The 25,945-nt window shown below is 38.1% G+C and overlaps 1 protein-coding gene across 2 annotated transcripts; it reads right to left on the bottom strand.

The window, feature by feature from the left end:
• Nucleotides 1-531: 531 nt before the first annotated feature.
• LOC104117431 (uncharacterized) lies at nucleotides 532-24,610 on the bottom strand. Of its 2 annotated transcripts, XM_070177283.1 has the most exons (12): nucleotides 24,272-24,610; nucleotides 24,140-24,201; nucleotides 19,526-19,599; nucleotides 13,784-13,920; nucleotides 5,322-5,380; nucleotides 5,047-5,070; nucleotides 4,396-4,478; nucleotides 4,223-4,287; nucleotides 4,003-4,052; nucleotides 1,563-1,664; nucleotides 1,156-1,215; nucleotides 532-877 (listed from the first exon to the last, which is right to left on the bottom strand). In XM_070177283.1, exons 4-12 carry the CDS (start codon nucleotides 13,896-13,898, stop codon nucleotides 761-763), a joined length of 675 nt encoding a protein of 224 aa, XP_070033384.1. In that variant the 5' UTR covers nucleotides 13,899-13,920; nucleotides 19,526-19,599; nucleotides 24,140-24,201; nucleotides 24,272-24,610; the 3' UTR covers nucleotides 532-760. The 2 variants fall into 2 exon arrangements, with proteins under 2 accessions (XP_070033384.1, XP_070033383.1); XM_070177282.1 differs by lacking the exon at nucleotides 19,526-19,599 and having other exon boundaries at nucleotides 24,272-24,606.
• Between the last annotated feature and the right edge of the window lie 1,335 nt (nucleotides 24,611-25,945).

Genomic DNA, 25,945 nt, shown 5'->3' on the forward strand with positions numbered 1-25,945 from the left:
GACGTTAATCGTTCTTTTGCATCCTTTTCTGCTGATTACGTACGCCAGAAAATCAGCTCTTCTCCCAATTACTAGCAGCTTGGCAAATATCCAAAACGTATATACAAAGACCAATAAACAAAAGGGATTGGTAGCTAAAGCATTTTTAGCTCGCTCATGGGACTTTTGCAACTCAACTCTTGGATCTATATTTAGCTACACAAGTGAAGATACTTATGTTTTGTTTAATTTATCAATTTCAAAGGACTACTTTCTCTATTTTAACCTTCACTCTGACATCAAACGCAATACTGTTTAATCGTTCTCTTTCCCCCAACATTACAGGAATATATTGTTAAAATATTGCAGTTTCCTTTGGAAGTCGAACAAGACACACAAGTGCAATTTCCCATTCCCTTCCAATAATTCAAACACTCACTCTGCACTGGAGAAATGCCAGAAAGATGAAGCTGAACGCTCAAGGGTTTTTCCATTGTTAGATCAAGTACTAGAAGTTAGTATCAGTTCCCCTAATTTTTTGCTCTTGGGGAGTTTTTCCAAAGAATGACTCATTAATAAATCAAGTAAATCCAAACAAAAAATGATAACTTTGAATCGACAGTGAGGACAAGTACAGGAACACGCAAGACTCATCTACAATTCCAAGTGGTCCTTTACCTCACTTATTTTGTACAAGGAGTTGTTCTTGGAAGCAAAAAGTAAAAAAGAACATTTCACATCATTGAAAGTGACAGCACTCCATCGGTACTTCAGGATTCAATCATTCATCCGACTTTTTCCCACAATGACCATTTTCAATCAAGTATTCAACAAATTCATCAAGAAGACAAGGCCAAGCTCCTTCAGCATCATAGTTTGATAATGTAGAGTCCACAGTCTGCGTAAGACATCATAGATACCAATATAATGTTCTTTTTTTTTTATTTTCCTTTGAAAATAACTTGAAATAATACATACTGATGTGCGAAACATTCCGGCAACTTTTTTCTCTTTTTTGTAAGTACAAAACCTTTAGGCATCTTTTGACATGATTTAGATAATAAACTAATAGCAGAAAGTCAGAGGGAATTGGATGGAGTACGGGGAGAAGGTGGAGAATATATAGAGAGGGTGTATTTGAAAGCTAATACGCTAAAGTGATGAGTCGGAACTTACCTTTGCAAATTCCAGTAGCTGTAGCCAAACATCACGTGAGATAACCTTCATATTCCGTTCCTGAATCAGTTGGCAGCAAAAGCATACCACAAGAAGAAAGCAAGGACAGGGGTGAGTTATAGCATCCTCAAAAACACTTGTAACAGCACATTAGTTGTCATGCGGAAATACGAACCAAGTGAAAATCATGTGCACATTAAAATAGACACAAATCAAAAGGGGTGGAGCATTATCAAGCATGAGACTACATCAAGTAAACAGAACCAATGAGCATCCAGCAAAATACGGCATGATGTCATCTTCATTAAGCAAAAAAACTGAATCGGCAAACCTAGCAAACGTAGTCAGCTGCCTGTACATAGATAACAACTTAAAAAATGGATATCCGAGGATTTCATCTCAATTACCTCGAGAAACTGACACCAATGCTCAACCAATGGCCACTGCATTTCTGCAAAGAATAACTGCCACAAACCAATTGCCGTTTCCAAGGCCAAAGATTTCTGACCCTGAAAATTAAGTGGATATCGTTATCCCTAGTGCAGTAGAGGAAGCTCAGAGAGAGTATATGTTTTGTACCCTTGTATAATGTCAAATATACGGAAATCTCCATTCAAATGTTTACTAAGAGATCTATAAATAAACAACCATTACCTAATATAACGAAGTAAGATAAGACATATACAGCTGAAACTACAGGCATGGCATTTGTCATCCTAAAATGTTATTACTATCCGAACCATACTCTTGAGCTTTTCCTGGTTATGAAAAATAACAAACTGCAAAATGTAAGTAAAACATGCAGAACTAGTACAAACCAACAAAGCGGAAAAGAAAAACATAAAGATCTGCTGCTCAGTGGTGTTCACTGAATACTGTAGAATTCTATTCGCTATGGTAAGACAGGAGACCTTTTTTTGATGGTTCAAAAGTTATTTATTGATATCACATGAAGAAAGTAGTAGCGCTAATATACAGGAATCAGATGATATATACAACAATCATCCCATAAATCAAGCCAAACCATGGATGCAAACTAGCATACTCATGTAACACAACAACAACAACAACAACAACAACAACAACAAAACCCAGTAGTTTCCCACAAGTGGGGTCTGTGAAGGGTAAGATGTACGCAGCCTTACCCCTACCCCTGGAAGGGCAGAGATTGCAACAAGTAGGAATACGAATAACAGCAAGATAAAATAAGATTGAATCCAAGAATGCATTCAAACTCTAGGTAGTAATAGCAATCTATGAATAAAAAATATCATACTAACACTAATGCTAACGAACTGAGTAAGACAAAGAGAAACGCTCGACTACCTACGAACTTTTTACCCTAATGTTTGACCTCCACACCCTCTTGTCTAGGGCCATGTCCTCAGTCAGCTACAGCTGCGCCATGTCCCGCCTAATAATCTCTTCCCAAGACTTCTTAGGCCTACCTCTACCCCTCCGGCTACCCACCGAGGCTAACCACTCGCACCTTCTAACTGGGGCTTCTATACTTCTCCTCTTAACATGCCCGAACCATCTCAACCCCACCTCCCGCATCTTATCCTCCACAGGGGCCACTCCCACCTTTTCCCAAATAACTTCATTCCTAATCTTATCCACCCGGGCACCCACACGTCCACCTCAACATCCTCATCTCAGCTACTTTTAGCTTCTAGGTATGAGAGTTCTTGACCGGCCAACACTCTGCTCCATACAACATAGTCGGTCTAACTACAACCTTGTAGAACTTACCTTTTAAGTCTCAGCGGCACATTCTTATCACACGACACCGGAAGCGAGCCTCCACTTTCCCTTCAGTTTCGGAAGTGTAGGTACCTTCCTGCTTTCAAGTGTTTAGATCTTATACTATTTTATTTAACATTGGTGATGTTTCAATCTTGTGTGCACCTAGACCAAGATCTCCTGGACTTCAACAATAGTGTGTGTGTGTGTGTGTGGGGGGGGGGGGGGGGAGGGGGGGCAGTGTTTTAGGTGTTCTAACTGGAACTCAAACACTCTCCAGATTGTTACTCCACTCAGCCACTATACCATTCCCTGGGTACAGGACTTATTGTATTTTATCAGCTTTCATTTTGATAGGTACCATTCATACAATTTCTTGGTTTCCTCGCTTTAAGATTAAACCCAAAATCAAATTTCTGCCTAGGTGTGGCTTGTTCCACTGTGTAGTGACACGATGTGAACTGCTGCAAACAAAGTTTTCGAGGTACTATACACACAACATAAACCTTGTCCGCTCAGGGTCTTCTATTTTAAGTATAGGTGCTTATAACTAATGACGTGTTGTAATTAATTATATCTTTCCTTTTCCATTCAACTCTATTGAAGAACTTCAATAATTTACTGCAACATCCCAATTAAAGGTGATTCGTTTGGCTTTAGATTGTCTTCTGCTAATGAGCCTGCATAAAAAACCCAGTATTAAGTGCTTGTACCCCAAGATTCTTGGTATAAGCTAAGTAGCTTCCTATGTACGAACTATTCAGTTAGACTAAATAGTAAACATGGGATAACTTTGAAATGCATCACGGCTTATCTGGTAATGTGGGGAAAGGAGAATCATTTTAGGAATCGGCAGCAACAAACTGAGTTATTGCATCTTAGACATATTCTCAACATACTAGTATCTGACAAGTCAAATGAATACATGAAAGACAAGGAGAGCCAAGCAAATGAAGAAGCTTCTGAACGTAAAATAAATAGCAGTCATTTAGAATTAATTAATTGAAAAAAGAAAAAGAAAAAGAAAAAGAAAATGCAAACTCAAGACAGCCTTAGAACTTTGAGAGAAAAAGGGTACTGAGGGATCAGTAATAAAGTACAAACCTTTTCTTTTGCCCAATCAAAAGCAAAGTTGTAAATTTCACGGAAAGTATCTGGAAAAAGGGTTTTAAAAAGAGCAAAAGGTAAGGAATTCTTTCATCTAGTCAGATAAAATTACCAGTTAAAGTGATTTGAAATCCATGTTGAAATTTCAAATAAGAAATTATTGAATAATGATGTAATTTCTTTGACCAACAATGGAGAATTCCGTGTCATGACATACCTTCATCTTTCAGCTCAGATCGCAAAAATGGGATTTTTTTCTTGAACTTCTCCAATGAATCTATTCTGCCATTCAGGATACAGCTTCATTATACATTAAACATCTAAAATTTATACTTGCCACAATAAAAGAAATTTAACTATAGAGTGGCAAAGGCCTTAATCTAGGCTTACTCAAGAGACTGTACTCCACCAATGAACTCCTGCTTGGAGAATTCACATATGGTTTCAGCTTGAAAGTGCCATGAAAGCACCAACTGTAATTGAAGGCAATTGTAAGTGAATTAAAAATATTACTTTCAAATGAAAATGAAAACTTATTCTTTTACTCAAAATCAATAAAAGAAGAGCAAGCTGCAGGAGAATCAACCAGATTGGTATGGCTTAAATTTTACAGTGACATAAGTGTCATTTTGATTGTATGAGTTAAATAGTCGTTTTTCGTTAATTAATTTTTCCAATACAATACAATCAATAAAATCTTTTTCGCATCGCCCCGTTCCTCCCCCCACCTTCAAAACTAGTACTCCCTCCGTTTCAGTTTGTTTGAACCTATTTGACTGGGCACGAAGTTTAAGAAAAAAGAGAAGACTTATGGAACTTGTGGCGTAAAACAATCCATAGATATTTGTGTGGCTATAAATCATCTCATTAAAGGTAAAAGGAAAATTCTAAAGTTAATAGTTTCCAAATTTAGAAAGGGTTCATTCTTTTTGAAACTGACTAAAAGAGAAATAGGTTCATTCTATTTAAAACGGAGGGAGTATTTGAAAGAGGTGGAGAGACAGAAATAGAAAAGTAGAGGAAAGGGATAATTGCACATACCATAACTATATCCTGAGGTTCAACCTGACAAGAAAATAAAAGGTTTTACATCAATCAGGCATGATCACCAAGAAATTATCAGGAAGGTAGGAAGAAGACAACGAAATATACCATATACAACAGCATGCGATACTACAGAAGTTTAAATTAAGATTAGAAGGACAAACTATACAACTCAATCTACTGTAGACAACACCTAAAAGCACTTCTCTTGAATTCTAATCATGGAACACAGTAATTCTTGACTCGTTAGATCAGCCAATTGGGTAAAGCACCTGAAGGTCATTGCAGAGGTTGCTAATACCATCAGCCATAATCATGTCAGCCTTCGGGTCTGCGAAATGGAAAAGAGTAATATTTGTTTACATACACACATATAGAGATTGCCATATAAAAGAGATCCATTAAGATAATGCAATTTTGCTCACAAAGTATACGTTATACAATAGACCCATCTCAATAAAGATGCCTTTGAATGCAAAGAATGACAAAAGCTACTTTAGCTTTTAGTAAAAGGGTTCACAATTGTTTACCATAGCATCAAGCAAATCAGGTTCTCGGTCTACCATATGTGTTTCCAATTGTTTGCTAAAGGGAATAGGCTTATTAGTAGATCAGTATTTATGATGGTAAAAGTCTCATCCATTGATTTAGGAAGAGCCTACAAATTCCACACCCTATCCCTTCTTCGCAGAGCCAACTCCATTCCCATTCCTAGAGGAAAGGGGTTTACAAGAGAAGGGGGTCACTTAAGAGACATGAGAGATCAAATGAGTTGGTAGTTGTTGGGATGGGTTGCATGGGCAAGGTTACAAAAATGTGAAGGAACATCTGACTGAGAGTTCAATGTTTCAATGATATCAACGGGGCAAATTTGTACAAGGGAAAAAGGATTGTAGGTTCAGTTGTCACCTCATGGTAGGACCATTTTCTTTCAAAGAGTAATAACGGCAGGACCACTCTACAGGCTAACCCGGCAAAAGAGATAATGATTACCCTACTACAATGTTAAAATGTAAACCAGTTTATAGTTAAGTGACCAATTTCAGTAAAAGTTTACAATGCTCTATAGTTAGGCATTGGATTAGTTATCTGTAAGAAAAAGGATCATAATTAGTGAATATTTCAAACTCGTGTCCTCAAAAAAGATATCTAACCAGAATTAAGTTTCAGGCATACAACGTCATTGATCACTTGAATAACAAAGTTAATAGCTCATGATGGCTTCATAAGTTGCAACATGCCTATAACTGCAGATAAATCCAGATTGTACAGAACAGTGTAACTTGACATTGTGAACTTTTAATCTATCTTATGCAAGTTCAGGTCAAAGCACGCTAGACTCAAACAACTGTACTCCACGTAGTTACTAATCAATATCTCTGATGTTCGAGTCTAAAGGCACCAAAAAAATATGCAAGCACCGATCCATGGTAAACCCCAAATGCCTTGAATGCCTAAAATAATGGTCAATCCAACTTCGGTTGTCTATTGCTGGGAGCTTCTTTTTGATCATTTCATCTAAAAGCTTGAGCTGTTAGAGAGCATACTTATATTTACTTAATTAATCCTAATACGCCCCTTAAGTGCAGACTTGATTCTTTTGGTGAGCCAAGTATGTGATAATTTTTTTTTTTTTTTTGTGATAATGGATGGTAGAGCTGAGTATATGTCGGGTAAAACCGATAGCCCGAACCGAAAAAGGTTTTTTGGTTATCGGTAGGGTTATTGGGTTAATGGTTCGGTAACGGTTTTGTGTTATTTGATTATTGGGTTATCGGTTCGAGTCTCGGTTTGCCCAATTTTATTAACGGTTTAATCGATAATCCAATAAGCTTTACTAAAATTATAATTTTACTCTTAGGTGTATAAAGCCACCTTAGGGCTTCATTCTCTATTAGTACTATGTTTGGACTTCTTAATTTTTAAGGTGTAATTGCTACTATTTTGTGTTGTTTCTATCGTGTTTCGACAAGCGGACTTGAGCAAATCTCTTAATTCTTGATATGAAAGCAGCTTTTGTAATTAGATGAAAAATTAATAATGAGTTCTTCAGTCATTGTCTTGGTAGGATACAAGTTAATATGGTGAAGTCATCCTCTTTCATTTCATAATCTAAATGATATTCATTCATGTGTGAATATATGAAGTACATTTGAGCAATTGTTTTATGCAATTGAACAAACTTTTTGATGAGGGCACACATGTATCCATGAAACTTTTATTCACTCTTTAGAACATAATTGAAAGGGATCAAGGTTATAAGATCAATTAGCGTTATACACTATGCTTTTCCTTCTAAATTAAGTTATCTTACCGGGTAAACCGATACAGAACCAATAACGACCGATAACCAATTAACCGATACCCGATAACCGATATCTTATCGGTTCGGTTATCGGTTTAGAATATTTATAAACCGATAATCATTACGTCGAACCGATAACATTCACAACTGAACCGAACCAACCGATACTGTTAGAAAACTGCATTAAGAACTGCACCAGTCCAAGTGTCTTAAAATTGTGTAGCAATTATTTACTGCATAACAGTCATTTAGTTTCTATGTTATCCCTAATTTGTAGAGGTTGGTTTTTTATTTTCAATTGAGTTTGTAAACTCTATAAATTTGTCTGAAGTTTCTAATGAATATGTAAGTTTGCTTTCATTATCAGATTCCTGATTTTCTTTCAAAGTTCTTCAAACTCATGTTCAACTTGTTAAATTGCTAGTAAATCAGATTTTTCTATTCTTTATTCTCTGTAAAACCTACAATTGGTATCAGAGCTTTCTTTTCTTAAGGGATCTGTGGGTGTTCACTAAACTCAAAACTCTCAATAAGATAGATTTGTCAAGCATGGAAGCAGAATCAAATTTCTCAACAATGGCACCTCCTATTTTCAATGGTGAAAATTATCAAATTTGGGCTGTGAGGATGGAAACTTATCTGGATGCCTTGGATATCTGGGATGCAGTCGAAGAGGATTATGAAGTTCCTCCGCTACCCAACAATCCAACTATGGCCCAGATTAAAAACCATAAAGACAGGAAAACCAGAAAATCAAAGGCAAAGGCTTGTCTATTTTCAGCAGTATCTTCTACAATTTTCACTCGAATTATGTCTCTAAAGTCCGCCAAAGCCATCTGGATTATCTTAAAGCAGAATATGAAGGGGATGAAAGGATCAGAGGCATGCAAGTTCTAAATCTCATCAGAGACTTCGAGATGCAGAAGATGAAAGAAAATGAAACCATCAAAGATTACTCTGAAACGCTCCTAAACATAGCAAACAGTGTAAGATTGCTTGGTTCCGAGTTCAATGATTCTCGTATTGTTGAAAAAATTCCGGTAACTGTGCCAGAGAGATTTGAAGCAACCATAACCACTTTGGAGAATACGAAGGATCTATCCAAGATCACTTTGGCAGAGTTGTTGAATACTTTGCAGGCTCAAGAACAACGAAGGGTTATGCGAGAAGAAGGAAATAATGAGGGAGCATTGCCAGACAAACACCAAGATGGTGGAAACAAAAAGAAGAAGAACAAGAAGAATCAACCAACAAATAATGAAGGCATTTCAGCAAATACCACCAAAGGTAAAGCAGGAAACGCAAAAAGAAGTTATCCTCCTTGTAAGCATTGTGGCAAAAAAGGCCATCCACCATACAAGTGTTGGAAAAGGCCTAATGCCAGGTGTAGTAAATGTAATCAACTTGGGCATGAAGCTGTTATTTGCAAGAACAACGGTTAGCAGCAAGAAGCAGACGCTCAGATTGTTGATGGAGAGGAGGAAGATCAACTCTTTGTCGCTACATATTTTTCAAGTAGATCGTCGAGCGATTGTTGGTTGATTGATAGTGGTTGCACTAACCACATGACAAATGACAAGGCCCTCTTCAAGGAATTGAAGCCCACGACCATTACTAAAGTCAGAATAGGTAATGGCGAACATATTGCTGTCAGAGGAAAAGGACCAATTGCTATTCCAAGTCATTCAGGTACTAAAACAATTTCTGATGTGCTTTATGTACCTGACATAGACCAAAACTTGCTAAGTGTTGGTCAGTTGATGGAAAAAGGCTACAAATTAATTTTTGAAGATAAACATTGCTTGATCAAGGATGTGTCAAATCAAGAATTGTTTAAAGTAAAAATGAGAGGCAAAAGTTTCTCATTAGATCTATTTGAGGAGCATGTCATTTTTTCAGCCAAAGGAAGTGCTGCAGAAATATGGCACAAGAGACTTGGACATTTTCACTATGAAGGGCTGCTTAAAATGCAAAAATTGAAAATAGTTGAGGACTTACCTGTGTTGGAAGTGAATTCTTCAAACTGTAGTGCTTGTCAATACGGGAAGCAAAGCAGACTTCCATTTCCAAAGACAACTTGGAGAGCCTCGAAGAAATTACAATTGATTCATACTGACATAGCAGGACCTCAAAGGACCCCCTCACTAAAAGGTAGCCTTTACTATGTCATTTTTGTTGATGATCTAACCCGCATGTGTTAGATTTACTTTCTCAAATACAAGTCAGAGGCTGCTAATATCTTTCAGAGGTTCAAAGCAAAAGTAGAAAATGAGAGCGGTTGTAAAATTCAGTCGGTAAGATCAGATAATGGAAAGGAATATACTTCTCAACAATTCAACATGTTATGTGAGGAAGCAGGGATCAATCATTAGCTTACTACTCCTTATACTCCACAGCAAAATGGAGTAAGTGAGAGAAGGAATCGATACATTATGGAGATGACTAGATGCATGTTGCACGGCAAGAACTTGCCAAAGAAATTCTGGGCAGAGGCAGCAAGTATAGCAGTGTTTCTCCAAAATAGGCTTCCTACAAAAACAGTGAAGGATCGAACTCCTTTTGAAGCTTGGCATGGATTTAAACCATCAATAAATTTTCTTAAAGTGTTTGGTTGTCTCTGTTTTTCCTATGTTCCTCAGGTTAAACGAGATAAGTTAGACAAAAAGTCTGACCCATGCATTTTTATTGGATACAGTACAGTTTCAAAGGCATATAAGGTCTTCCAACCACAAACTGAGACTATAATCTTCAGTAGAGATGTGTATTTTATGGAGAATGAAGAGTGGTGTTGGGAAGACTCAAAGAAACCTATCCTGAATTCTCTTGACTCAGCACGAAAGGTTCCTGAAAAGCAAATATCAGCCTCATGGAAGGATGAGATGGTTGATCATTCACCAGTTCAAGGTACTCGATTGCTCTCTGATATATATCAGCAATGCAATGTAGCAGTATGTGAACCTGCTGGATACAGTGAGGCCAAGAATGATGAGAACTGGGTAGCTGCAATGAAAGAAGAGTTGTTTATGATTGAGAAGAACAAGACTTGGGAGCTTGTTGATCAACCTCAAGACAGAAAGGTAATTGGGTTGAAATGGGTCTTTAGAACCAAGCTAAATCCTGATGGTTCAGTCAACAAGCATAAAACAAGACTTGTAGTTAAGGGATATGCACAAACTTTTGGTGTAGATTACTTTGATACATTTGCACCAGTTGCTAGGCTTGACACAATCAGGTTACTTCTTGCTCTTGCTGCACAATTGGGCTGGAAAGTGTACCAGATGGATGTCAAATCGCCATTTCTCAATGGTTTACTTCAGGAAGAAATTTACGTGGAGCAACCCGAGGGCTTTGCGGTGAAAGGAAAAGAGGACAAAGTTTATAGGCTAAGAAAGGCACTTTATGGTCTTAAACAGGCACCAAGGGCCTGGTATGGTCGAATAGATGACCATTTGCTTGGCCTAGGCTTTGAAAATAGTCCATCAGAATCTACTCTTTATGTTAAACATAATGGCATTGATATCCTTGTTGTTTCTATCTATGTGGATGATGTACTAATTACAGGGAACAATACAAGGTATATCGAGAATTTCAAGCAAGAAATGATGCAAGCCTTCGAGATGACTGACCTTGGTCTGATGTCCTACTTTCTTGGAATGGAAATCAAGCAAGGACAAAATGAGGTTTTCATTTGTCAGAAGAAGTATGCCAAGGAGATTCTGAAAAATTCAACATGGAAGATTGCAAGGAGATGAGCACTCCTATGAACCAAAAAGAGAAACTAAGCAAAAATGATGGAGCAGATAAAGTGGAGGAAGCATACTTCAGAGGCTTAATCGGTTGTTTGATGTACCTCACAGCTACAAGACCCGATATTTTGTATGCAGTAAGCATTTTATCGAGGTTCGTGCATTGTGCTAGTGAGGTGCATCTAAAAGCAGCCAAGAGAGTTATCAAATACATCAAAGGGACCATTAATCACGGTGTCAAGTTTCAGAAGAGTCAAAATCTGAAACTACTTGGGTATTCTGATAGTGATTGGGCTGGAGCTGTGGATGACATGAAAAGCACATCGGGGTATTGCTTCAGTCTTGGCTAGGGAATTTTTTCATGGTGTTCAAAGAAGCAGGACATTGTTGCTCAATCTACTGCAGAGGCAGAATTTGTGGCTGCAACAGCAGCAGCGAATCAAGCATTGTGGTTGAGAAAAATATTGGTTGATTTACACATGAAACAAACTGAAGGCACTGAAGTATTTGTGGACAACCAAGCTGCGATAGCAATTTCTCACAATCCTGTATTTCATGGGAAAACTAAACACTTCAACATCAAGTTTTTCTTCTTGAGAGATGTGCAAAAGAATGGTGATGTAACTCTACTGTATTGCAAAACTGAGGAGCAACTGGCTGATATCTTCACCAAGCCTATACCAGGTAACAAATTTGAGCTTCTCATGCAAAAACTTGGAGTTTGCAGCTCTTAAAGCAAGGAGGAGTGTTAGAAAACTGCATTAAGAACTGCACCAGTCCAAGTGTCTTAAAATTGTGTAGCAGTTATTTACTGCATAACAGTCATTTAGTTTCTATGTTATCCCTAATTTGTAGGGGTTGGTTTTTTATTTTCAGTTGAGTTTGTAAACTTTATAAATTTGTCTGAAGTTTCTAATGAATATGTAAGTTTGCTTTCATTATCAGATTCCTGATTTTCTTTCAAAGTTCTTCAAACTCATGTTCAACTTGTTAAATTGCTAGTAAATCAGATTTTTCTATTCTTCATTCTCTGTAAAACCTACAGATACCCACCCCTAATGGATAGCGGTGAGACCCGAGTCTGAGCATCCAACCCAAAACGTTAAGGCATTGGGTGGAGTGGCACAAGTTATTAAAAATCCACTTGGAAACTCTTACACAACCGATGAAGGATAAATGTATTCTCTAGCACCCCCGCGCATGTAACACAATCGATGAGGGCATGACGTAGAGCGTCGAGCTTCCCATACTTGGCAGCGTCGAAGAGTTGAGGTGGTTGGGATTGACATTGGAATCGGGCTTCTTGAACTTAGTTTCTTGTTCTAAAAAGGCTTCTTCTTCCTCTTCGCCTATCATACCGTTACATCGGCTTGGTACTGCCATGTCTCTCCGTGGGTTTCTTTGCTCTATTTCCTCAACAAGTCAAAACCCTGCACGTCTGCACAACCGCTTTCTCTCCTCATATCCTATCATTTGAGCTTCTCTCTCTCAATTCAATCCATCGAGATGCTCTTGACTTCTATCTCTCAAATCTGCCCATAGAGCCACTGACATTGCTCCAGGCGCACTCATTATAAGCTTTTTGAGCATAATCTCTCTCATTCTACTTTAGGCTCGCTCTTATTGATCCATCTCTCTCTACTTCAAAAGAAAGAGAACTTAAATCCAAAAAATATCTTCAGTCCACGTGTAAACCCAACCGTGTTATATTATTTAACATGTACCTGACCAGGCAGAGGTGAACATGTAAATATCATTAGATTATTACTAGCTTCAAGGGCTTGTCATACTAGGACCAATATTTATGGAAAAAAGCGCCCGGTGAGCTTGTTGAACCTGTCACTGAAGCTCTGACATCAGTTGTTGGGTTAAACCAACACAAAGATACTCTTAACAGGATGTGATAATAGCTCCTTTTACTTATCAACTTATAATGTCGACTTTGTTCCCACATCCAACAATCTCCCTCGAACTAAGTTCCACATGACCCATCACCACAACTCTTGGGCCATCAAAGGCCAGAGGCTTCTTTTATGTGTGAGTTTTCAAGCTATTGGCAAAGGTATGAAACAGGCCTATAAACGGGCAAAGGGCAGAGGCTTCTTTTATGTGTGTGAGTTTTCAAGCTATTGGCAAAGGTATGAAACTGACCTATAAACGGGCAAAGGCAGTAAGCTCAGCCCCACGCCATCATTCCACCATCTCTATACTCGTCTCGACGAACCATTGAATTTGATACCAGTTGAAGGGTGTGACCATATCATCTTTTGAAGAGAGCATAATTTTATCTACTTAATTATGTTTTCTACAGAAGCAACCCATCCGCAGAAGTGTCATAAGAAGAGTGCTACGTATGTTTATTCTTCATTCTTTTCCATATCAGCTTCTTCCAGGATCAAGACATCAGAATGATTGTCACCAACCTGTAAGGTTTACTGGATACCAGTAGTTATTTTGACTGCCCCATTGTTCCAGCTAGTAATGGTCATTGGCCCAGGATAACCAAAATAAATTATTAAAAATAAAAGAGAAAATTCAACCAAGTTTGCACAGATGCTTTTGTTTATTGATAAAGCAGATGTAGATTATTCTATAAGAAAAATAGTATCAAAGGAGTAAACATGTAAACTGTCAAAATAATAAGTAATATTCAGTTTTCAAAATTATAGGAGACAGTTTTTACCTTTGTATTTATTGAAAAGCACCTCCCATCGATTTTTCTCTTGAACTGCCTTAGCATTTCCCTCGTTGTAGAATGCTTCCAATGCTCCTTCAAGATGCCAATCGTGGGTCTTCATAGTCTGAATAGCAACTTTCTCACTGTGTACAAACATAAAGATTAAGGGGGGTAAGCTATGCAAATAGGGCCTCTCAAGTTAATCCACAGTATTTTTTTGGTAAAAAATTTAAAATGTTCATGTAAACATTAATGTTCTTTTAGAGGATCCTGTGACAAAATAAATGAAAAATGAATTTGCTTAAGATCCTGAATTGGGATAAAATGCAGCCATTTGGCATTTAAATATCACAGAAATTGCCAATGTTTTGCTCTCAAATCATCGAGTCTTTTCATAATGAAACAAACAAGTGTGTATACATATAATATATATATATATACACACACACACACATACACATACGTACATAAAGATAGGGGGATGGAAAACGAGAAAAGGATTACAAGGTGGTGAATCGAACCCCAACTAATAAGGTGGAAGTTTAGGTAGCCAACCAGTTTAGCTACCATGATTCACCATATGAAATAAGTGTTAGTTTACAGCATGTATATAGTGTAGTATTGTCCCACATTGGTAGAAGAATAGTATGTCCTTGTATAGTATAGCTACAAATAAGGACCTCTTGTATTGTATTGTTCATCTAATATCAATAACATATTTTCTCCCGTGCTTTCTCACATGATATCAGAGCAATTGTGAGAGACTTATCGCTGTGCATAAATTCCAGCGATTCCGGGAAAGAGAAATCGCTGTGCATAAATTCCAGCGATTCCGGGAAAGAGAAATCAGTACTTTTTTAAGGCTGTTTTCTATCTGCTTCATTTCTGTCAGTGTTGTGCAAAATCCAACACTACCACAAGAATCGTAACTGTCCGGCGACCAAACCCCAGTGAAAAACTCCGGCAGCAGCCTCCTCACGCGCGTGAGCTCACGCGCCGGCGCGTACGACCACTTCCGGCCATTTTTTGAAAATCTTCCTTCAGAGCAGTTGGGTCGCCTGGTAATTCCGATCCTACCCCTACTGTTTTCATTTCATTCCGACAACTTTGAGTTTTTTCCGGCAGCTACATTACTATTCCGACAGCTACAGTACTATTCTGAAAGCTACAGTTTCAATATTCTGTTTTTGTGTTTCCGTACACTGTTTCAGTGGATTACAGTTGATTCTTTCTCCTATTTGGTAATAATTTGCAACAATGTCTTTGGGATTTGATGCTTTTGGGTCTAGAAACATGAGTTCTGGAAGCTCTAGTGCTATTATTACCTCGGAACCTTTAATGGGAGGTTCAAACTACTTAGCTTGGACTTCATCTGTCGAGTTATGGTGTAGAGGTCAAGGTGTTCAAGATCATCTAATCAAACAGTCTAGCGATGGAGATGAAAAGGCAATAGCACTTTGGGCAAAAAATCGATGCTCAGTTATGTAGCATCTTGTGGCGATCTATTGATTCCAAGTTGATGCCCTTGTTTCGTCCATTCCAGACATGTTATTTGGTTTGGGCAAAGGCACGCACCTTATACACTAATGACATATCTCGCTTCTATGATGTGATATCACGGATGACAAACTTAAAGAAGCAGGAATTGGATATGTCTACTTACTTGGGTCAAGTACAGGCAGTCATGGAGGAATTTGAAAAGTTGATGCCAGTTTCTGCTAGTGTGGAAAAACAACAAGAGCAGCGACAAAAGATGTTTCTCGTTCTTACTCTCGCTGGACTTCCTAATGATCTTGATTCAGTACGCGACCAGATTTTGGCTAGTCCATCTGTCCCGACAGTTGATGAATTATTCTCTCGATTACTCCGCCTTGCTGCAGCACCAAGTCCACCAGTGATCTCATCACAGATACTTGATTCCTCTGTTCTTGTATCCCAGACAATGGATGCTCGGGCATCTCAAACTATGGAGCATAGACGAGGAGGAGGTCGTTTTGGAAGATCTAGACCCAAGTGTTCTTATTGTCACAAACTTGGACACACTCGTGAAATGTGCTATTCCTTACATGGTCATCCACCCAAAAATGCTTACATTGCTCAGACCGAGACTCCATGTAACCAAGGATTTTCTTTATCTAAAGAAGAATATAATGAGCTCCTTCAGTATCGAGCAAGTAAGCAGACATCTCCACAAGTAGCCTCAGTTGCTCAGACTGATACTTCTGTTACTGGTAATTCTTTTGTTTGTGTTTCCCAGTCTAGCACTCTTGGCCCATGGGTCATGGACTCAGGCGCTTCTGATCACATCTCTGGTAATATATCACTTTTGTCAAATATTGTATATTCACAGTCTCTTCCCACTGTTACTTTAGCCAATGGATGTCAAACTAAGGCAAAAGGAGTTGGACAAGCTAATCCCTTGTCTTCTATCACCCTAGATTCCGTTCTTTATGTCCCTGGCTGTCCTTTTAGTCTTGCATCTGTTAGTCGTTTGACTCGTGCCCTCCATTGTGGTATATATTTTATTGACGATTCTTTTATTATGCAGGACCGCAGTACGGGACAGACAATTGGTACAGGGCGTGAATCAGAAGGCCTTTACTACCTTAACTCACTCAGTCCTTCCACAACATGTCTAGTTACAGATCCTCCAGATCTAATCCACAGACGTTTAGGACATCCGAGTTTATCCAAACTTCAGAAGATGGTGCCTAGTTTATCTAGTTTGTCTACATTAGATTGTGAGTCGTGTCAACTTGGGAAACATACCCGAGCCTCCTTTTCGCGTAGTGTTGAGAGTCATGCAGAGTCTGTCTTCTCCTTAGTTCATTCTGATATATGGGGTCCTAGTAGAGTCAGTTCATCCTTGGGATTTCGTTATTTTGTCAGTTTCATTGATGATTATTCAAGATGTGCTTGGCTTTTCTTAATGAAAGATCGTTCTGAATTATTTTCTATATTCCAGAGTTTCTGTGCTGAAATCAAAAACCAATTTGGTGTTTCTATTCATATTTTTCGCAGTGATAATGCCTTAGAATATTTATCTTTTCAATTTCAGCAGTTTATGACTTCTCAAGGAATTATTCATCAGACATTTTGTCCTTATACCCCTCAGCAAAATGGGGTTGCTGAGAGAAAGAATAGGCACCTTATTGAGACTGCTCGCACATTTCTAATTGAATCTCGTGTTCCGTTGCGTTTTTGGGGCGATGCAGTTCTCACAGCTTGTTATTTGATTAATCGGATGCCTTCATCTCCCATCAAGAATCAGATTCCGCATTCAATATTGTTTCCCCAGTCACCCTTATACTCTCTTCCACCTCGTATTTTTGGGAGCACGTGTTTTGTTCATAACTTAGTCCCTGGGAAAGATAAGTTAGCTCCTCGTGCTCTCAAGTGTGTCTTCCTTGGTTATTCTCGTGTTCAGAAGGGATATCGTTGTTATTCTCCAGATCTTCGTAGGTACCTTATGTCAGCTGACGTCACATTTTTTGAGTCTAAACCTTTCTTTACCTCTGCTGACCACCATGATATATCTGAGGTCTTACCTATACCGACCTTTGAGGAGTTTACTATAGCTCCTCCTCCACCTTCGACCACAGAGGTTTCATCCGTACCAACCGTTGAGGAGTCTAGTGTTGTTCCCCCTAGTTCCCCAGCCACAGGAACACCACTCTTGACTTATCATCGTCGTTTGCGTCTTCCATCAGGCCCAACTGGTTCTCGTCCTGCACCTGACCCTGCTCCTGCTGCGGGACCCTGCTCCTAGTACACCGATTGCACTTCGGAAAGGTATACGGACCACACTTAACCCTAATCCTCATTATGTCGGTTTGAGCTATCATCGTCTGTCATCTCCCCATTATGCTTTTATATCTTCTTTGTCCTCGGTTTCCATCCCTAAGTCAACAGGTGAAGCGTTGTCTCATCCAAGATGGAGGCAAGCCATGAGTGACGAGATGTCTGCTTTACATACAAGTGGTACTTGGGAGCTTGTTCCTCTTCCCTCAGGTAAATCTACTGTTGGTTGTCGTTGGGTTTATGCAGTCAAAGTTGGTCCCGATGGACAGATTGATCGACTTAAGGCCCGTCTTGTTGCCAAAGGATATACTCAGATATTTGGGCTCGATTACAGTGATACCTTCTCTCCCGTGGCTAAAGTGGCTTCAGTCCGCCTTTTTCTATCCATGGCTGCGGTGCGTCATTGGCCCCTCTATCAGCTGGACATTAAAAATGCCTTTCTTCACGGTGATCTTGAGGATGAGGTTTATATGGAGCAACCACCTGGTTTTGTTGCTCAGGGGGAGTCTCGTGGCCTTGTATGTCGCTTGCGTCGGTCACTTTATGGTCTAAAGCAGTCTCCTCGAGCCTGGTTTGGTAAGTTCAGCACGGTTATCCGGGAGTTTGGCATGATTCGTAGTGAAGCTGATCACTCTGTGTTTTATCGACACTCTGCTTCAAGTCTCTGTATTTATCTGGTAGTCTATGTTGATGATATTGTTATTACTGGCAATGATCAGGATGGTATTACCAATCTGAAGCAGCATCTCTTCCAACACTTCCAAACTAAGGATCTAGGCAGATTGAAGTACTTTCTAGGTATTGAGGTTGCCCAATCTAGCTCAGGTATTGTTATTTCTCAAAGAAAATATGCTTTAGACATTCTTGAGGAGACGGGGATGATAGGTTGCAGACCTGTTGACACTCCGATAGATCCGAATTCTAAACTTATGCCAGGACAGGGGGAGCCGCTTAGCGATCCTGCAAGCTATAGGCGGCTGGTTGGAAAATTAAATTATCTCACAGTGACTAGACCCGACATTTCATATCCTGTGAGTGTTGTAAGTCAGTTTATGAATTCTCCCTGTGATAGTCATTGGGATGCAGTTGTCCGCATTATTCGATATATAAAATCGGCTCCAGGCAAAGGGTTACTCTTTGAGGATCGAGGTCATGAGCAGATCATTGGATACTCAGATGCTGATTGGGCAGGATCACCTTCTGATAGACGTTCTACGTCTGGATATTGTGTTTTAGTAGGAGGAAATTTGGTGTCCTGGAAGAGCAAGAAACAGAATGTAGTTGCTCGGTCTAGTGCAGAAGCAGAATATCGAGCAATGGCTATGGCAACATGTGAGCTAGTCTGGACCAAACAATTGCTCAAGGAGTTGAAATTTGGTGAAATCAGTCGGATGGAACTTGTGTGCGATAATCAAGTTGCCCTTCATATTGCATCAAATCCGGTGTTCCATGAGAGAACTAAACACATTGAGATTGATTGTCACTTCGTCAGAGAAAAGATACTTTCAGGAGAGATTGCTACAAAGTTTGTGAGGTCGAATGATCAACTTGCAGATATTTTCACCAAGTCTCTCACTGGTCCTCGTATTGGTTATATATGTAACAAGCTCGGTACATATGATTTGTATGCACCTGCTTGAGGGGGAGTGTTAGTTTACAGCATGTATATAGTGTAGTATTGTCCCACATTGGTAGAAGAATAGTATGTCCTTGTATAGTATAGCTATAAATAAGGACCTCTTGTATTGTATTGTTCATCTAATATCAATAACATATTTTCTCCCGTGCTTTCTCACCATGATTCACCATATGAAATAATAAATGTCATGGTTCCACCGTAATAAAAAACCAGCAAATAACAACCTAAACTTATGTTTAATAACCAAGAATTATGAATGACAGTGATACTTCAACATGTCACAGAAATAATAGTATACAAGAAAATACCTGATAAATAGATGCTCCTTTCGCCTTACCCTCTTTAAGATGCGCTAAAAGTTGCTAAAATTCAATATCCGACTCTATATTGAAGACCATAAAATTGTAATTAATGCTTATAATTTTAGAGAGGCAAGTGGCATTATTTTAATATTACTTTTACCCTAATATATTTTTATGACAAATTTATGCGGTAAATGAACTTCCCAATAACTGAAAAGGTAGCATCAAATTTGCATAGAAATAACAAATGATTATATTATTTATTATCTTATTCCTATGATTTAGAGTTTTAAATTTATGTTCCTAGTCGTTAAGTTTGTTGTAACTTTCTCCTCCTATTTAGGGTCTGTTTGGATAGTTCTTAACCATTAAGTTGTTGTAAAGGTTGTCTAAACTCTATATTCTCAGCATACATTCAATAAAAAAACTCTCTTTTCATTCTATCGCGAGTCATATATTTCATATGGTATCAAGAGAAAATTAATTCTCATGAGTTCAACTTTTTTTTTCTAATAGCTGTCCGACCCTTCCTATTAAATGGCCTCAAACGTCTTTGTCCTCAATTTCGATACCAAAACCGATACAACTGTTGTTCAATCTAATTTTGTAATCCAGTTACCCATCAAATTAGCTGGCAGCCACATCTTATCCCTTCGGAAAGCTCATGTGTTATGCTTATGCGTGGTCACAACCTATTAGGCCATCTCAATGGTTCTCACCCTGCCCCTACTCATCAGTGTCTCAAAACAATCGAGACGTCGAAAATCCTAAATTCGTTGCATGGTATCGCCAAAAAAAGCTAATGCAAAACGCTATCTTGACCTCAGTTAATCCAACACTTGCTGATACTATCACCATTGCAGTCAGCTAAGGCTACCGGGATGCTCTGCATAGTGCATACGCAACCAAATCTCAAGCAAGAATCTTTAGTTTGCGTGATCATTTGGCTCGTCTTCCCAAAGAGACCCTTCCCGTTGTATTTACCTCCACCAAGTTCGATCTCTCAATGAACTTGCCACTATCAGCGCTCCAAGTCCAGAAGAAATTGCAGCAGGTGATGGTAACACCATTTCAATATCTCATACCGGTAACACTAACATAAGTGCAACGAATCCTCACTTTAAGTTTCTCAATACCTTACACTCTCTTGCTCCTAAACAATAACCTCAATTATGTTCCCAATTTTGCCAAGATAACTACACTACTATGGAATTTTTCTCTTTTTATTCTTTTGTGAAGGATTTGAGTAGGGGGAGCCTCTACTTTGCCAGCTGAATAGAGATAGTTGTATGAGTGGCCAATTGGCCATCGGACAGTGAAATTCACCTTAATGCAATGTCGTTCCTCTACACCTGAGCCATTTGGCGTTTAAGCCATCCTAATCGCTATATATTAAATAAGAATTGCCACAAATTTTTTGTTCCTCACTCATCCACCTAAGCCATGAACCGAAGTCCACATCCATTGCCACTTCCCTCTATTGCGCCAACCCAACCTTTCTTCTCACCCACCCACCGACAATCCTTCCCATCCCACCCTTGCTTCAACACTATATATTACCACTTCAATTTATCCAATAATCATACACTTCAAAACTGTTAGATAATTTATGTATATATGCTTAGTCCCACATTGGAATAGGAGTAGTATATATTTGTAGAGTGTAGATATAAATAGGCTCCTTGTATTGTAATAAATGGATATCAATAACATCTTTCTCCGGTGCCTTTACTTCTCACTGGTATCAGAGCTTTAGTGAGAAAATTATCGTTGTGCATCATTCCAACAACTTCCGGAAAGAAAGACCTTGTCGACGTGCAATTTTCCGACGACTTAAGAGGTTGTACGGCTTTCCGTCGATCTTGTGCAAAAACCTCCACCACCACAAGACTCCTCAGGCTCAGGCGACCAAACCACAGTCAATCCCACCGGAAAACTCCCTCCCACGCGCCGGACAAAGGAGGAATTTTCCAGCGAGATCTGCTCCACGTGCCGACGGCTCCGCACATAATCTAATCCACCATAGATGCAATCGGCTCAGTCCAATAGAGTGCTTGCCCATATCACAAGCCTCCGCGTCTGAGCATAGATTCTGTGGGAAGATCGAGAGTTTGATCCATACATGGCTAGGTTTAACTTATTCCAGTGGCAAGAGGCTATCGGCAATCAGAAATCCAGCAAGAGTTTCTGTCCTTTCAAGACCCATCAGCCGATCATAATTGCTTCTACTCTGAATGGGAACTCGATCTAAACTCAGTTCCATTCATCTTTATAACTTCCCCTACTTGCAATTCCCCAGTTACTTAGATTTATCTTTGTAGCACTACACTGGTTGTAACATCCCATTCCTTGTCCATCTAACATTAACCCTAGAACCTCTGGAATTTTAATGCCCTTTCATCCACCACAAATTGGTGTCATTATTATCTATATGACAAGTGATTGCTGCAGCTTCCTCCAGCCAATATTTAAAGGCTAGAGGATGCTACCTGACAAAGCTATAACTCCTATATTGCCGAGTTGGATTCCTTTGACTGATAAATTCTTTTCTCCGTAAATAATGGTATCTTGTTAGCAGTGCATGTCTATCCCATATGGTGGTTAATTTCCAGAATGATGATCATTTATCGTCTTCTTCCCTTAGTAGTTTGTACCACAGCAAGGCGATTGAATATGTCCACTACATTGCATCTGCTGTTTTGCTGTGGTTAATCCTGTTCTACTAAAAAGCTTCTTGTTCCCTCAATAATTTTGTATCAAAAGCAGAGGAATTATATCGTGTAGCTTGATTAGTTCAACCGACCTTTCTCTGGCTACAAAATAAGTTTTTCTCTCCAACATTTTTGGAATTATGGTGTTAAGTATATCGGATTATACTTTACATTGCCATATTACTCGGTTACTGTGTAAATAAAAACCATCCACTATCTTCACCGAGAAAGAGGTCATCAATAGGTGGATGAGAGTTAGGAAAGGAATCATGGAATCCATATTCTTTTATGCAAACTCCTCATAACTAACCAAAACATTTTTCAGTTACTTTCCTGCTGCACAAATATCTCATCACAATATATGGTATTGAGACATTAAAGAAACATACATAGTTAACTTTTTTTTGATAAGGTACATACATAGTTAATTAACTTATTAACTTCATACTATTTCAAATTGTGTCCCATAAATGAGGCACAGGGAGTATAAACTATCAACAAACACTAAAACTTATACAGTCAAGTAACACATTTCTCCAAAACAACCTCACTCCACAACCAATTATGATAACTCTAAAAAACAAAATGACTCTCATTATGTAACTAAATTATGAAATTAATGCCTACACATCAAGAAATTGGGTTAGCATTCGCCCAAGGAAGTAGCAAGAAAGTCTCACGCGATATTTCCTGAAGTCCAAACGCAATATCTTCAGTTAACTCATTACATTGTCTACTAGTATACCAGAATTCTTTATGAGCATAGCCCCCTCGCAGGAAGATGAAAAAAAACGCCTCGGGCATAGCCAAAAAGTTACAAAACATGGTTACATGAGCAAATTTACCCAAAAAGTAACAAAACATGCTTATATGAGCAAATTTAACTTTCAGTCCACCAGAAATTGAAAACGACCACCCAAACACAAATAAACTAAATGGAAACCTACACCTAGACCTTACAGCTCCAAATATCTACACCATTGTGATAATGTTCGCAGAAAATGAGAAACAAAGAATACCTAATTGTATTGAACTTCCAGAAACTAATAACTCAGAACTTGATATAAGGATTTGGTAATCAAAGATATGAACAATCCCCAGAACTCTAATGACTTCTTTTGGGGGCATAACACGAAACACAATTACCATATTTTTTGTTTGGATGAGGTCTTATTCAACATAAGGTACTCCTTTTTGTTCTTAAAGGAGTTTATCTAAGATTTACTCCCCCGTTTCAATTTACATGAGGTAGTTTGACGGGACACGAAGTTTAAGAAAGAAAGACTTTTGGAATTGTGGTCTTAAATATGTTATAAGATGTCTATGGGTATAAAAATATGCCATTAAGGGTAAACAATAATTAATTTTCAAATATGAAAAGATGTCATTCTTTTTTGGAACAAACTAATAAGGAAATAATGTCACGTAAAATGGAACGAAGAGAGTTCACATTACTAAATGACGTCTATGAGAAATTTAGAAGTTCGTGATTTTAGGGCTCGTTAGGCCATAAAAAATCACTTTTTCGAACTTTTTTTCCTCTTTTTGGAAATAAGTGTTTGTCCATGAAATTTTCAAATTTCATTTGAAGTTGAATTTTGAAATTTTTCGAAATTTTGAAAAACTTCAAAAAGTTGTTTTCCAAAATTTTCACTTCAAGTCACTCACAAAAATTCAAAAACAGCTCCAAATTATATTCATGTCCGAACACAACTCTAATTTTCAAATATCATTTTCGCTTTGAAAAAAAAAATCCGGAATTTCACAATTCTTATGTCCAAACGCCCACTAAGCATCTTGATATCCTCAAATTTTATACACAAAGAGAAGCATACAAAAGACTGACAATGTAAAATGAGAACAAATGTAAATTCAGTAAGATTTAGTGTTACATGACTAAGGTACCTACCTTGCCCCAGTTACGGACATGAATTGCTGAACTTTCTCCTTGCGCGCAAACCCCAGCTTGTTCTGCCAAGCAAATGACAAAATTAGCAGACTACAATTAGCTGGAACACATAATAAGAAAACAATTACGCACCATTTTTACGAACTGATGGAAGAAACCTAAAATTGGGGATGAAAACGATTTGGATACTCCTACTTCTAGAAGATGATTTTCGATTCCTAAAATTTTTAAAAAAGTTTTTGTTAGTTGGGGGGCTCCCAATGCTTATAAGTTGTCGAGGAATTGGAGTAAGCCATGAATTGTGGCGAGCGCATGGTGCGGTTGTATAAAAAGGCGAAAGACTAGTTCCCACTTCGCACGCACTGCCTACTTCCCGCTTGTCTTGCCTTTTTGTTTCCTTTCTTCTCGTCCATTTCCTTTTTATTTCTTCATTTTTTTTGGTGGGGGTGGGGGTGGGGGAGAAGGATGTGGCAGTTCAGGCATTCAACCTTTGTATCCTACCTCTGTTTGTAATAACTTGGTAATTTGAGTGTAGTTACTCACAACAAAAATATGTAATACTATGCTAGTATTAATATAATTATCCTATTATCCAAAAACATTAAAAAGGTGATATCAATAATTAAGTATCATTCACATAACACAATAGAGAACTAAAAAGAGGGTTCAATAAATAATAAATCCATAATTTGCTATAGTAAAATGAACAAGCATAAATTTTGATACGTCATACGCGAGTTTTTCGTTCATAATTTGACTATTGCATATTTTCTGCTTTATCCCAATGTATCATTTCATTCCTTCAAAACCACTTTGACCATTTTCCTGTTAAATTAAAGGATGATAAATTTATATGCTGTTAGGTATCTTACAATTTTTTGTATTTAAAAATATATTCGAAAAGTTATTGGTGAAAAAATCAATGATATGTTAAGAGTGTGCGCCTATGTGTATATAATTGGCGTGCTAAACGAGAGGAAGTGAAAGAATGCTGCGTGGTTCATGGTTGGCTGTAAAATGGCTGCTATTTGTATTTTCACGCTCACCATTGAAGTGGATGATTTCGTCATTACCAAGAAAGAGAAGAATGTAATACACTCTTCGATCATATTTACTTGGGACATGTTTATCAAAAATATTTGTTTCAAAATAATTGTTGTTTTAAAAACCTAAGAAAGGATTAATATATTTTTTTTCTAATTAGCCTCAACATTAATAGTATGAGCATTTATCGGAGAGATTAATGTAGTGAAACGCTAAAAAACACATTGTATACATCTTGTATTAAAGAAAAAAGTTATTGTTAAAGAACAACTCGTTTGACTCTCGAAATTCGAACTGTATTATTTTTTTTTGGGACGGAGTGAATACTTTATAATCATTGCATTAGTGATTTCCACATTATATTTCTTAAATTATTAATCCCTATATTACAAATATTCATGCTTTATCAATCCCTGCATAACCTATTTTTCAACCAAACAAACCTTGAGTTGATACTGTATAGGTCAAAATCCGTCCCTAGAAAATTTAGCGTAAATATGGCATTAAGGAAGGAGTCGGTCGAGCTCGCCCAAGATGCAACAAAGTCATTGGTCGAGGTGCCGACATGAGCCATAATCGAGATGTCGACATGAGTCGTAGTCGAAATGTCAACAAGGGTCGAGGCCGAGATTGGCTATTGATGATAAGACTTGTAACGGCTAATTTGTTAGGATAGGATATTAAGAGGAAATATTCTAGTGGATATTCCCTTCATTTGTACTATTAGGATTTCCTAGGAAAAGACCTCATATATATAGAAAG

The sequence above is a fragment of the Nicotiana tomentosiformis genome, chromosome 6, assembly GCF_000390325.3.
Source record: "Nicotiana tomentosiformis chromosome 6, ASM39032v3, whole genome shotgun sequence".
Classification (NCBI taxonomy): Eukaryota; Viridiplantae; Streptophyta; class Magnoliopsida; order Solanales; family Solanaceae; genus Nicotiana; species Nicotiana tomentosiformis.

What these genes read in the sequence shown, in the direction of transcription:
- LOC104117431 (XM_070177282.1), bottom strand. An exon ending in GCTTTTCAATAAATACAAAG is followed by an intron (nt 5,381 to 13,783) that starts GTAAAAACTGTC and finishes TCCATTTCGCAG; the next exon opens with ACCCGAAGGCTGACATGATT. An exon ending in AACCTCAGGATATAGTTATG is followed by an intron (nt 4,479 to 5,046) that starts GTATGTGCAATT and finishes CTTCAATTACAG; the next exon opens with TTGGTGCTTTCATGGCACTT.